This window comes from Nerophis ophidion, linkage group LG04, assembly GCF_033978795.1.
Source record: "Nerophis ophidion isolate RoL-2023_Sa linkage group LG04, RoL_Noph_v1.0, whole genome shotgun sequence".
NCBI classification, from domain to species: Eukaryota; Metazoa; Chordata; class Actinopteri; order Syngnathiformes; family Syngnathidae; genus Nerophis; species Nerophis ophidion.
The window spans coordinates 797,574-812,573 of record NC_084614.1 but is presented as its reverse complement, the minus strand read 5'-3'; the positions used below and the strand labels follow the sequence as shown (position 1 = coordinate 812,573).

Genomic DNA, 15,000 nt, shown 5'->3' with positions numbered 1-15,000 from the left:
GAATGGGTTTAATTGTGAACTCTACCGCTCCCAAATTGTGACACTAACTAATAAACATAATACTAATAACATAAGACCGTGGCTAGGAATTATTTATCGGGGGAGTGAGGATTATTTCAAAAGTGCTGAAAGATACAACCATCCTATCACAAGCAGATATAAATCACCGTTGTATGTTCTTATTTAGCAATAGTGCTACATAATAAGGCTTAACTTTACTTCGCCTATCATTGACAATTGTTATGTCACGCATGAACAGGTGTTATTCTTTTTTTTGAAGAATTTTAAGTCTAAATAACTGCTAGCAAAAGTCATCTAACAATGAAGTCAACAGAAGTCGTTGTATTCCGCCTACAAAGTGCTTTAAAAGAAATCCAAAAAGTCTCCATCAATGTTTTACATACACACTGTAAATATATATGTAATGTAGTATCCGTCACATTCATAATAACAAGTGAAATTTACATATTTTGATTATTTTAAACCTATAGTGTAGCATTCATTTCACATTGGTATACGAGTTGAATAACATCCGAAAGCTTCCATCAGTTTTTTTTATACCCACTGTAAGTATATATGTAAAGTAGTATCCGTCACATTCATAATAACAAGTGAAATTTACATATTTTGATTATTTTAAACCTATAGTGTAGCATTAATTTCACAGTGGTATACGAGTTAAATAACATCCGAAAGCTTCCATAAGAGTTTTTTTTATACCCACTGTAAATATATATATATATAATGTAGTATCCGTCACATTCATAATAAGTGAAATTTATATATTTTAATTACTTTTAACCTATAGTGTAGCATTAATTTGACAGTGGTATACAAGTTAAATAACATCCAAAAGTCGTCATCAATATTTTATATACACCTAGTAAGTGTATATGTAATGTAGTATCCGTTACATTCGTAATAACATGTGCAATTTACGTATTTTGATCATTTTAAGCAGACGGCTTTGCATTATTTTCACAGTGGTATATGAGTTAAATAACATCCAAAAGCCTCCATCAGTGTTTTTTTTCCCCCCACTGTAAATATATATGTAAAGTAGTATCCGTCACATTCATAATAACAAGTGAAATTTACATATTTTAATTACTTTAAACCTATAGTGTAGCATTAATTTGACAGTGGTATACAAGTTAAATAACATCCAAAAGTCGTCATCAATATTTTATATACACCTAGTAAGTGTATATGTAATGTAGTATCCGTCACATTCGTAATAACATGTGCAATTTATGTATTTTGATCATTTTAAACAGACGGCTTTGCATTAATTTCACAGTGGTATACAAGTTAAATATCATCCAAAAGCCTCCATCAGTGTTTTTTCTACCCACTGTAAATATATATGTAATGTAGTATCCGTCACATTCATAATAACAAGTGATATGTACATATTTTGATTATTTTAAACCTATAGTGTAGCATTGATTTCACAGTGGTATACGAGTTAAATAATGTCCAAAAGTCTCCACCAGTGTTTTTTTTATACCCGCTGTAAGTATATATGTAATGTAGTATCCATCACATTAATAATAACATGTGCAAATTTACCTATTTTGATCATTTTAGCGTACTAATCCCACCGAAGCATCACAATGTTCGCCATACAACAACACTAATCATGGCAGATTAACTCATGGGATGTTTTTAGCTCCCATTTAGACAATGTATTCATAATTCATCTTTCTCCTAAATTTCGTTGGAGCTGTACATGCACAATGACAATAAAGATCATTCATTCATTCTCGCCACCTCCTGGTCTAAGTTGGACATCAAATTTGGACCAACTTCTCGGTATATGTCCACAACCTTCTGCTAACCAAGGTGAGAGGCATGATTTGTCATCTAGAATTGAACTTTCACCAGCTCAGAGGCGACGCAGCAGCTCAGGAGGTCAACACAGCAGCATGAGCTAAAAGTAGTTCCTCTGCGCTAGCACGTCCAATAACAATATTGCTCATACTTGGTTAATATTCATGTTATGACATGTAAATGGAGTATTGTTTAGAGCAGGGGTTACTTCTTGGGTACTGATTAATGCCAAGGGCTACCAGTTTGATACACACTTCAAAAAATTGGCAGAAATAGCCAATTTTCTCAATTTACCTTTAATAAATAAATCTATATCTATAAAAAAATGGGTATTTCTGTTTGTCATTCCGTCGTACATTTTTTTTCCTTTTACGAAAGGTTTTTTGTAGAGAATAAATGATGAAAAAAAACACTTAATTGAACGGTTTAAAAGAGAAAAAAAACACAAAAAAAATTAAAATTTAATTTTGAAACCGTTTATCTTCAATTTCGACTCTTTAAAATTCAAAATTCACCTGAAAAAAAGAAGAGAAAAAATACCTAATTCGAATCTTTTTTTAAAAAAATAAAAAAAATAATTTATGGAACATCATTTATCATTTTTCATGATTAAGATTAATTTTAGAATTTTGCTGACATGTTTTAAATAGGTTAAAATCCAATCTGCACTTTGTTAGAATATATAACAAATTGGACCAAGCTATATTTCTAACAAAGACAAATCATTATTTCTTCTAGATTTTCTAGAACAAAGTTGGCCCTGCGATGAGGTGGCGACTTGTCCAGGGTGTACCCCGCCTTCCGCCCGATTGTAGCTGAGACCCCAAAAGGGAATAAGCGGTAGTAAATGGATGGATGGATGGATGGAAATATTTTAAAAGAAATTCAAAAGACTTTGAAATAAGATTTTAATTTGATTCTACATATTTTTCTAGATTCACCAGAATATTGTTTTTGAATTTTAATCATAATAAGTTTGAAGAAATATTTCACAAATATTTTTTGTCGAAAAAACAGACGCTAAAAGGAAGAATTAAACTAGATTTTTTTTTATTATTCTTTCCAATAAAAAAAATAAATTTACTTGAACATTGATTTAAATTGTCAGGAAAGAAGAGGAAGGAATTTAAAAGGTAAAAAGGTATATGTGTTTAAAAATCCTAAAATCTTTTTTAAGGTTGTATTTTTTCTCTAAAATTGTCTTTCTGAAAGTTATAAGAATCAAAGTAAAAAAATAAATAAATAAATGAATTTATTTGAACAAGTGAAGACCAAGTCTTTAAAATATTTTCTTGGATTTTCAAATTCTATTTGAGTTTTGTCTCTCTTAGAATTAAAAATGTCAAGCAAAGCGAGACCAGCTTGCTAGTAAATAAGTAAAATTGAAAAAATAGAGGCAGCTCACTGGTAAGTGTTGCTTTTTGAGCTATTTTTAGAACAGGCCAGCGGGCGACTCATCTGGTCCTTACGGGCGACCTGGTGCCCGCGGGCACCTCGTTGGTGACCCCTGGTTTAGAGGGCTTTATGGGCGGAATAGTGTTAGCCACCTCGTATTTGCTGTATTTTACGATTTAGAATGCATGCATTGTCCTGAAAATCTTTTATTTCCCCTTGGGGTTCTAATTTTGGTTTTAAAAAGAAAAACATGGATATGGTGAATTATATTTAGTTTTTTACACCTATTTGTGTAAGTATTTTTAGCTTTAAAGGGAACAAAACAAATCAATGTCCTTTATTTAAGCGGGTAATTTATTAGGATTAATAAATGTTTCCCATTTTTCTAAAAACGGCCTGAAATAGTCAATAAAGGCCGCAAATAAGTAAAATGGCTCTTGATTCTTTAGTTTTTAAGAGATTGACGACTTTTAAAGCGATATAACGTTCAATTTGGCGTTGATTACGCAACATTTGTTGTCAACATGTGTTCGTTTTGGTCTGCGCATGCTCAGAAGAAACACTTTGTTGTTGGAAAAAAAAGAAAAAAAATTGTTTAAACTTTTGTTTAGTGTTTTTTTTTTTGTCCAGGATTCCCCCGCGCGGCCCTCCACGGACCCGCACTGCAAATCCTCCCCCGGTCCCGCTGGCTCCGTCCAGGCGGGGCGCAGGAGGGCGGGGCCGCGCAGGGGAGGTGATCCCCGGCTTTAAAAAGCAGCGAGAGCCGGGGCCGCGCGTCACACGCACGGAGACCCCAGCGGAACCGGGAGGATCCCCCCCTCCCCCGGTACGCACCCCTCCCCCTCGCCTGCTGGATCCCCCCCATCCCCGAGGAACTTTCAGCCCGGAGTATAAGCGCGTTAAGGACCGAGGAGCGGACCGGACCGGCTGGCGACCGAACCTACACTTTGAAGCCCAGAAGGAGATGATGAAATCGGCAGAGGAGGGTAAGTGACACCGTTTACTACGCTCCACTTTTCTGTGGAGAAACTTTTTTTTCTCTCTTTTTAATATATAAATATAACTTTCAAGCGTAAAACTTGTTCGGATGTGAAGTTTTCACATCTTTTTCAACAGCAATACGTCACATATTTTGTTAAATACTGCACTTTATGGAGGGTTTGTCTGTGAAGTTGTCATCCAATAGAAAATGTCATGTAAAAAAAAAAAATCTGTGTTTAAAAATTCACTATACGAAAATTCAGTGTAAAAAAATTCAGTGTTTAAAAATTGAGTGTATAAAAATTGAGTGTAAAAAGAATCAGTGTTTAAAATTTCAGTACATGAAAATTCAATGTTTAAAAATTCAGTATACAAAAATCTTAAAAATGTTATCAGCGTAAAAAAAATTCAGTGTAAAAAAAAATCAGTGTAAAAAGAATTAGTGCTTAAAAATTCAGTATATGAAAAATCAGTGTATAAAATTTCAGTGTTTAAAAAAATCGGTGTATAAAAATTCAATGTAAAAAAATGCAGTATAAAAAAATCAGTGTTTAAAAATTCAGTGTATGAAAATATAGTGTATAAAAATTCTGTGTTTAAAAAATCAGTGTTTATAATATCAGTGTATAAAAATTCAGTGTAAAAAAATCAGTGTTTAAAAGTTCAGTATATGAAAATATAGTGTATAAAAATTCTGTGTTTAAAAAATCAATGTATAAAAATTGAATGTAAAAAATGCAGTATAAAAAAATCAGTGTTTAAAAATTCAGTGTAAAAAGAATCAGTGTTTAAAAATTTAGTATATGAAAATTCAGTGTTTAAAAATTCAGTGTTTAAAAATTCAGTGTTTAAAATATTAGTGTATAAAAATCTTAAAAATGTTATCAGCGTAAAAAAATTCAGTGTAAAAAAAATCAGTGTAAAAAGAATTAGTGTTTAAAAATTCAGTATATGAAAAATCAGTGTTTAAAAATTCAATGTTTAAAAAATCAGTGTTTATAATATCAGTGTATAAAAATTCAGTGTAAAAAAATCAGTGTTTAAAAGTTCAGTATATGAAAATACAGTGTATAAAAATTCAGTGTTTAAAAAAATCAGTGTATAAAAATTCAATGTAAAAAATGCAGTATAAAAAAATCAGTGTTTAAAAATTCAGTGTAAAAAGAGTCAGTGTTTAAAAATTCAGTATATGAAAATTCAGTATTTAAAAATTCAGTATTTAAAATGTTAGTGTATAAAAATCTTAAAAATGTTATCAGCGTAAAAAATTTCAGGGGAAAAAAAAATCAGTGTAAAAATAATTAGTGTTTAAAAGTTCAGTATATGAAAAATCAATGTTTAAAAATTCAATGTTTAAAAAAATCTGTTTATAATCCATCCATCCATCCATTTTCTACCGCTTATTTCCTTTCGGGGTCGCGGGGGGCGCTGGCGCCTATCTCAGCTACAATCGGGCGGAAGGCAGGGTACACCCTGGACAAGTCGCCACCTCGTCGCAGGGCTAACACAGATAGAAAGACAACATTCACACTCACATTCACACACTAGGGCCAATTTAGTGTTGCCAATCAACCTATCCCCAGGTGCATGTCTTTGGAAGTGGGAGGAAGCCGGAGTACCCGGAGGGAACCCACGCATTCACGGGGAGAACATGCAAACTCCACACAGAAAGATCCCGAGCCTGGATTTGAACCCAGGACTGCAGGAACTTCGTATTGTGAGGCAGACGCACTAACCCCTCTGCCACCGTGAAGCCCTGTTTATAATAGTGTAAAAAATTTCAGTGTAAAAAAATCAGTGTTTAAAAGTTCAGTATATGAAAATACAGTGTATAAAAATTCAGTGTTTAAAAAAATCAGTGTATAAAAATTCAATGTAAAAAATACAGTATAAAAAAATCAGTGTTTAAAATTTCAGTGTAAAAAGAATCAGTGTTTAAAAATTCAGTATATGAAAATTCAATGTTTAAAAATTCAGTGTTTAAAATATTAGTGTATAAAAATCTTAAAAATGTTATCAGCGTAAAAACATTCATTGTAAAAAAAATCTGTGTAAAAAGAATTAGTGTTTAAAAATTCAGTATATGAAAAATCAGTGTTTAAAAATTCAATGTTTAAAAAATCAGTGTTTATAATATCAGTGTATAAAAATTCATTGTAAAAAAATCAGTGTTTAAAAGTTCAGTATGTGAAAAGTCAGTTCACAAAAATTGAGTGTAAAAAAATCAGTGTATAAAAATTCAATGTAAAAAAGTGCAGTTTAAAAAAATCAGTGTTTAAAAATTCAGTGTAAAAAGAATCAGTGTTTAAAAATTCAGTATATGAAAATTCAGTGTTTAAAATATTAGCGTATACAAATCTTAAAAATTTTATCAGCTTAAAAAAATTCAGTGAAAAAAAATTCAGTGTAAAAAAATCCAGAATAAAAAAAATTCAGTGTAAAAAAAAAATCTGTGTTTAAAAAATTAGTATAGGAATATTCAGTGTTTAAAAATTCAGTGTTTAAAATATCAGCGTATAAAAATCTTAAAATTTGGATCAGCTTAAAAAATTCTGTGAAAAAAAATTCTGTGTAAAAAAAATCAGTCTAAAAAGAATTAGTGTTTAAAAATTCAGTATATGAAAATTCAGTGTATAAAAATTCAGTGTGAAAAGAATCAGTGTTTTCAAAATTCAGAATATGAAAATGTAGTATTTAAAAATTCACTGCTTAAAAAATCAGTGTAAAAAAATTCAGTATAAAAAAAATTCAGTCCCCAAAAAAAAATAATGAGTGTTTAAAAATTCAGTGTAAAAAGAATTGGTGTTTAAAAAGTCATCATATGAAAATTCAGTGTTTAAAATATCAGTGTATAAAAATCTTAAAAATTTTAACAGCTCAAAAAAATTCCGTGAAAAAAAATTCAGTGTAAAAAAATCTGTGTAAAAAGAATTAGTGTTTAAAATTTCAGTATATAAAATTCAGTGTAAAAAAAAAAATCGGTGTTTAAAAATTCTGTGTGTGTAAAAAATTTAATGTTTAAAAATTATGTGTAAAAAAAAATCAGTGTTTAAAAATTCAGTGTTTAAAAATTGTGTTTAAAAGTTCAGTATATGAAAATTCAGTGTATAAAAATTCAGTGTAAAAATAATTAGTGTTTGAAAATTCAGTATATGAAAATTCAGTGTTTAAAATATTAGCGTATAAAAATCTTTTAAAAAATTTCAGTGAAAAGAAATTCAGTGTAAAAAAAAATCAGTGTATAAAAATTCAGTGTATAAAAATTCAGTGTTTAAAAATTCAGTGTTTAAAAATTAAGTGTATAAAAGTTCAGTATATGAAAATTTAGTGTAGAAATATCAGCTTTTAAACATTAAGTGTATAAAAATTCAGTGTAAAAAAAATCAGTGTTTACAAATTCCATGTGTCTAAAAAATTCAATGTTTAAAAATTATGTGTGAAAAAAAAATCTATTTAAAAATTCAGTGTAAAAAAATTCAGTGTTTAAAATTTATGTTTAAAAGTTCAGTATATGAAAATTCAGTGTAAAAAAAAAATCTGTGTTTAAAAATTCATTGTATAAAAGTTCAGTATATGAAAATTCAGTGTAAAAAAAATCAGTGTTTAAAAATTCAGTGTAAAAAATTAGTGTAAAAAAACTTCAGTGTATAAATGTTTTCAGTGTAAAAAAATTATGACAAAATATTCAATGTACAAAAATTCAGTGTATAAAAAATCAGTTTTTAAAATTTCAGTGTAAAAAAATGTGTGTAAAAAACTTCAGTGTACAAATGTTTTCAGTGTAAAATAAATTATGACTAAATATTCAATGTACAAAAATTCAACGTATAAATAATCAGTTTAAAAATTCAGTATGTGAAAAGTCAGTTCACAAAAATTGAGTGTAAAAAAATCAGTATACGAAAATTCAGTGTAAAAAAAATCTGTGTATAAAAGTGTACAAATCAGTGTATACATTTCTGTTTAAAAATTCAGTGTATAAAGATTCAGTATAAAAAATAATCAGTGTACAAAAATTCAGTGTAAAAATAATGTCAGTGTGTAAAAATGCAGTATATAAAAGTTCAGTGTACAAAAATTTTGTGTAATAAAAAAATAATCAGTGTATAAAAATTCAGTGTAAAAAAAATCATGGTAGAAATATAAGTATATGAAAATTCAGTGTGAAAAAAAATCAGTGTACAAAAATTCAGTGTAAAAATAATATCAGTGTGTAAAAATGCCGTATATAAAAGTTCAGTGTACAAACATTTTGTGTAAAAAAAAAAATCAGTGTACAAAAATTCAGTGTAAAAAAATATCAGTGTGTAAAAATGCAGTATATAAAAGTTCAGTGTACATAAATTTTGTGTAAAAAAAATCAGTTTAGAAAAATAAATATATGAAAATTCAGTTTACAAAAATTCAGCGTAAAAATATCAGTGTGTAAAAAATCAGTGTATGAAAGTTCAGTGTGCAAAAATTTAGTGTTTAAAAATTCAGTGGAAAAAATCAGTTTTTAAAAATTCAGTGTACAAAAATTTAGTGTTTAAAAATTCAGTGTTTAAAAAAATCAGGATATGAAAATTTAGTTTACAAACATTCAGTGTATAAAAATTCAGTATATGAAAGTTGAGTGCACAAAAAAATCCAGTGATTAAAAATTCAGTCTAAAAAAATATTGTGTTTAAAAATTCATTGTTTAAAAGTTGACTATATAAAAATTCAGTGCACAATTCAGTGTATACATTTCTGTATAAAAAATACTTTATATATATTAGTATATAAAAATTCAGTGTTAAAAAAATTGGTGTATGAAAATTTAGTGTAAAAAATCAGTGTATAAAAATTAAATGTAAATAAAATCTCATTATGTAAAAGTTCTTTATATGAAAATTCAGTTGAAAAATTTCAGTCCAAAAAAAAAAATCAGTGTATGAAAATTCAGTTAAAAAAAACATGTATACAAATTAAATGTAAAAAAAATACTCAGAATGTAAAAGTTATTTATATGAAAAATCAGTGTACAAAAATTAAATGTGGAAATATCTGTTGTTTCGAAACTCCAACACTACTTCCTGTTTTTAATAATAATTTTAATAATAATAATAATAATAATGTATTTGTCTAAAAAGAATGAAGTGCAAATGAATATACAGCCTCACAACTTTAGTCATATTTTTTGCGCTTAAGAAACGTCTCAATGATTTGAGGGGTACAACATCGAATGCGTCGGTCACATGACTTGGTATGTGACACATGCTAACTGTTAGCTTGCTAGCATGCGGACATTAGCATGATGACTTTGAGCTAAATTTGCCACCGTTTACTCCACGGTCATATAGCTTGGTATGTGACACTTGTTAACTGTTAGCATGCAAACTTGTAGCATGCTACCGAGCTAACTTAAGCATGCTAACTTTTCTCATTTTACACTTTTTTCTCTACTCCCGCTGCCGTATGCACCTTACAGCCGTGTTACTTGAAATATGAGACGTGCCAACTGTTAGAATGTCATCGTTAGCATACATGCTAAGTGTTAGAATTTTAATGTGTGCATGCTAACGTTTTAGGCTAGCTCTGTAGCTCGTTTTGTACAGTTACACTTAAAACCCACGGATTCGGACACTCGGCACCATCTTCCGGCGACTCCCGGCCAGAGGTCCAGGGCACAGATAGCAGAAACATCAAAATTTCCGCGGGATTTTTCTAGTTATGATTATTGTTAAGACTCAACAGGAATATTTTAGCACTGCTAGAGCGACAACAAGCTGAGCCCAACAAAAACATGGCAGGGTTTTTCGAAATTTTGCACTTCAGCCAGATCCCAGTTTGGTTGGTCAGCGCTGATGCTAAGAAAGCTAAGAAAGTTTTAGTATGTAGTGTAAAGAAACAAGACGTGTTTGTCTATCCAGTGTTTATTCAGTATTCATAGTAGGAAGTTGGTAATTTCCCAGCCACCTAATTCATGGACTTACCATGCGTTTCTGTTCCAGATGCGTATGGCTACACCCCCAATGTCAGCCTTTCCCTGCCCCTGGGCAACCCTTGCTTGCCCCCCCAGTACCTGAGCCTCCAGTCCAGCCCAATCATCTCGGTCTCGGAGCCTCACGACTTTGAGGGCCACGACGACATGAGCGTGGCCGCCGCTTACTACTCCTCCGGCGCCCGTCCGAACGGCGCCCCAACCCTGGAGAGTCCTCGCATCGAGATCACGGCCTACGGCCAGTTCCCCGAGGACCAGGTGGAGGAGGACAGAAGTCCCGTCACCAAGCGGGTCAACTCCATCGTGACGCTGACCCTCCCCAACGCCGACGGCTACCGGGACCCCAGCTGCTTGAGTCCGGCCAGCAGTGTCTCGTCTCGCAGCTGCCACTCGGAGGCGTCGTCGTACGAGTCGGGCTTCTCGTACAACTGCGACAACTCGCCGCAGAACTCCCCCTGGCAGTCCCCCTCGGTGTCCCCAAAGGGCTCCACCCTGGCCCTTCCGGGTGACAGCTACGGTCCCGCCGGCTCGCCGCGACTCTCCCCTTCGACGTCTCCTCGCACCAGTCTGACGGATGACGCCTTCATCGGCCGCGGAGGCTCCAGGCCCAACTCCCCTTGTGGTGCGAAGAGGAAGTACAGCTTCAACAAGCACTACCAGCTGTCCCCCAACGCCTCCCCGGGGGTGTCCCCGCAGACCTCGCCCCGGCTCAGCGTCACCGAGGAGACGTGGCTGCCGAACACCAACCAGTACACCAATTCGGCCATCTTGGCGGCCATCAATGCCCTGAGCACGGACGGAGGGCCTGACCTGGGGGAGGGGATACCCGTAAAGGCCCGCAGGACCAGCCTGGACCACAGCCCCACCGTCAGCCTCAAACTGGAATCTCACTGCCTCGTTGCCGACGATCACACCTCCAACCGCCTGAAGAAGGAGGCCTGTTGCGCGGGGTTCCTGGACGTCCCCCACCACCAGTACCCCTGGTCCAAGCCCAAGCAGTATGTCAGGTATAGATCTTTATCCCAGTCCTGTAAAGATCTTGTCGTACTGACGCCCTTCTCGGCACCTTGTCAGCCCGTCCGTGCCGGCCCTCGACTGGCAGCTTCCGTCCAGCTCGGGACCCTACAGCCTGAAGATCGAGGTGCAGCCCAAGTCCCACCACCGAGCCCACTACGAGACCGAGGGCAGCCGGGGGGCGGTGAAGGCTCTGGCGGGAGGACACCCCGTCGTCCAGGTGGGCCGCTTTGACTCTCTCTCAGCAACATAGTCTTGACAGTTAGGACTTACCCTCTGGTGGGTCAATCAGCAACGTGTGTCTTCTTCTCGGGTTCTGGTCCTCCTTGGCAAACTGGTCGGCGCTATGCCCGCCGCCTGCTTTTTCGCTCGGGTGTCAAAAGGAGCCGGCGTGCTATTTAGAGACGTCACACTTGTGAATGGAACACGCTCTCAGGCAGGCCAGTCGCTTCCCGTCCAGACGTGGGTGACTCACACATTTTTATTTTCCATTGCGTCCCCCAACAAACGCCCCCAATATCCCCCCACCCCCCACCCCCCACCCCATGCTTAGTCACATTGGCGGCGGTGGTCCGACGGCGGGTATGTTTGGTTTCTGAAAACATCTGCTGCCTCCATCTGCCGACTTCAGACTTGAACCAACAAAAGTCCGGATGAGAACTTCTGATATTTCACTCCAGACCCGATGGTCTCGCTTACTTTCACGTCGCCTCTTTTCCTCCGGCGTAATTAGCATGTAGCGCTCGTGCTAACGAGGACGCTGGAACAGGTCTGACGTGTTTGCTGAGTTCTGGGTATTAGATCGGATCGGGGTGGCGGGTTTGCCATTTTTTTAACCGTTCTTCACCACAACTGCGTCCCCCGATTGTACTCGCGGGAAAGATTCCGTCAAAATGGACACATTTACATTTCCGTATTCCTTGTTGCGCGCACGCTAGGGCCGGATAATAATCACGATTATATTGATTGATCACGATCAATCACGCGATTATTTGTCAATTTGTTTATTGTACCACCAAAACTCAACTTTAAATAGAGCGGTGGGGAAAAATGAGCAACGAATGAACCACAACAAGTAAAATAAAACATTTACATTTTTACATTTAAATTGCTTTTAGTTCTATTTTTTGCCTTTTACACGTATTTTACCACCATTGAGTGTGCTTTTTGTGTCAAATAAAATGTTTAAGTAAACGCAAAAATACTCATATTTACCAGTATTTTAGGCCAAAGCGTAATAATTGTGTCAACATATCAATAACTTTTTTGAAACATTTATTTTGTTAGCTGGGTGTGCTATGCTATTATTGTGAAGGGGGCCTATAACAATTTGGATTGTTCTTTTCCTCTTTGTTCCGGAGGACACTACATCCACAGTTTCCAAAAACAATTTGAAATGTGGAGAACACTTTACCACTTTGCGTCAGTCCATCTTAGATGAGCTCGGTTCGAGCGAGGCCGCCGGCAATTTCTGGGTGTTGTTGATAAATGACTGTGGCTTTGCATAGTCGACTTTTAACTTGCACGTACAGATGTAGCGGCCGACTGAAGTTACTGACAGTGTTTTTCTGAAGTGTTCCTGTGCCCATGTGGTGATATCCTTTACACACCGATGTCGCTTTTTGATGCAGGTCACGGGCATTTAATGTTGGTTTCTCCAGATTCTCTGTCGAGGCGACTTTGAGGCTGATAAAAAAATTAAAAAAGCGAGCCTCTCAAGTTGCGACCACGCTTTGTATATAAATGTAACATCCGTGATGTTGTTCACCACAACACAACAGATGAGATGTGTTGTGTGCGCATGATTGTTTGTACATTGAAGTTACATTGATGATGTCATTCACAACAACACAACAGATGAGATGTGTTGTGTGTGTATGATTGTTTGTACATTGAAGTTACATTGATGTTGTTCATAACAACACAACAGATGAGATGTGTTGTGTGTGTATGATTGTTTGTACATTGAAGTTACATTAATGATGTCGTTCACAACAACACAACAGATGAGATGTGTTGTGTGCGCATGATTGTTTGTACATTGAAGTTACATTGATGATGTCGTTCACAACAACACAACAGATGCCATGTATTGTGTGTGTGTGATTGTTTGTACATTGAAGTTACATTGATGATGTTGTTCACCACAACACAACAGATGACATGTGTTGTGTGTGTACGATTGTTTGTACATTGAAGTTACATCCATGATGTCGTTCACAACAACAACACAACAGATGAGATGTGTTGTGTGCGCATGATTGTTTGTACATTGAAGTTACATCCATGATGTCGTTCACCACAACACAACAGATGAGATGTATTGTGTGTGTATGATTGTTTGTACATTGAAGTTACATTGATGATGTCGTTCACAACAGATGAGATGTGTTGTGTGTGTGTGATTTTTTGTACATTGAAGTTACATCCATGATGTCGTTCACAACAACACAACAGATGAGATGTGTTGTGTGTGTATGATTGTTTGTACATTGAAGTTACATCCATGATGTCGTTCACAACAACACAACAGATGAGATGTGTTGTGTGCGCATGATTGTTTGTACATTGAAATTACATTGATGATGTCGTTCACAACAACACAACAGATGAGATGTGTTGTGTGTGTATGATTGTTTGTACATTGAAGTTACATTGATGATGTCGTTCACAACAACACAACAGATGAGATGTGTTGTGTGTGTATGATTGTTTGTACATTGAAGTTACATTGATGATGTCGTTCACAACAACACAACAGATGAGATGTGTTGTGTGCGCATGATTGTTTGTACATTCAAGTTACATTGATGATGTCGTTCACAACAACACAACAGATGAGATGTGTTGTGTGTGTATGATTGTTTGTACATTGAAGTTACATCCATGATGTCGTTCACAACAACACAACAGATGAGATGTGTTGTGTGTGTGTGATTTTTTGTACATTGAAGTTACATCCATGATGTCGTTCACAACAACACAACAGATGAGATGTGTTGTGTGTGTATGATTGTTTGTACATTGAAATTACATCCATGAACTCGTTCACAACACCACAACAGATGAGATGTGTTGTGTGCGCATGATTGTTTGTACATTGAAATTACATTGATGATGTCGTTCACAACAACACAACAGATGACATGTATTGTGTGTGAGTGTGAATGTTTGTACATTGAAGTTACATTGATGATGTCGTTCACAACAAGACAAGCAGACGAGATGTGTTGTGTGTGTTTGATTGTTTGTACATTGAAGTTACATCCATGATGTCGTTCACAACAACACAACAGATGAGATGTGTTGTGTGTGTGTATGATTGTTTGTACATTGAAGTTACATCCATGATGTCGTTCACAACAACACAACAGATGAGATGTGTTGTGTGTGCATGATTGTTTGTACATTGAAGTTACATCCATGATGTCGTTCACAACAACACAACCAGACGAGATGTGTTGTGTGTGTATGGATTGTCCTGGCTAGCTTTAGCACCCTAGTTTTGTCGCTAATGTCTCAACATTGTTCAGTTGAGGACAGAGCGGCTGAACGTGTCGTGGATAAATGAGACACGTTATTTTCCCAACCAAATGTTTCTTCAACATTTCACTCACATTCATGTCAATTTCCATGATATCATTTTGCGTTTTTCAGCGGAATATTAATAGTTTTTTTAAATAATATTTTTATTATATTTCTACGCGTGCAGGGGGCGGCATGTCTCGCCAAAACACCGGCTCCAATTTGACAGCAAGCTATATCCACACTTCCGAGATACTTAGTTTCTTGCAAGTATCATTATCACCGGA

General features: G+C 35.2%; 1 protein-coding gene across 1 annotated transcript; it reads left to right on the top strand.

Moving 5' to 3' along the window:
- The first annotated feature begins 4,021 nt into the window (after positions 1-4,021).
- On the top strand, positions 4,022-11,441 carry LOC133550640 (nuclear factor of activated T-cells, cytoplasmic 1-like). The gene is made up of 3 exons (XM_061896566.1): positions 4,022-4,214; positions 10,185-11,181; positions 11,249-11,441. The coding sequence occupies exons 1-3, from the start codon at positions 4,193-4,195 to the stop codon at positions 11,439-11,441; spliced, it is 1,212 nt and encodes a 403-aa protein (XP_061752550.1). The 5' UTR covers positions 4,022-4,192.
- Positions 11,442-15,000: the final 3,559 nt, after the last annotated feature.

Bases quoted from the DNA above. Each gene is read 5' to 3' on its own strand.
- LOC133550640 (XM_061896566.1), top strand. From the start codon at position 4,193: ATGATGAAATCGGCAGAGGAGG. The intron at 4,215-10,184 runs GTAAGTGACACC...TTTCTGTTCCAG, and splicing joins GATGAAATCGGCAGAGGAGG to ATGCGTATGGCTACACCCCC. The intron at 11,182-11,248 runs GTATAGATCTTT...GCACCTTGTCAG, and splicing joins AAGCCCAAGCAGTATGTCAG to CCCGTCCGTGCCGGCCCTCG.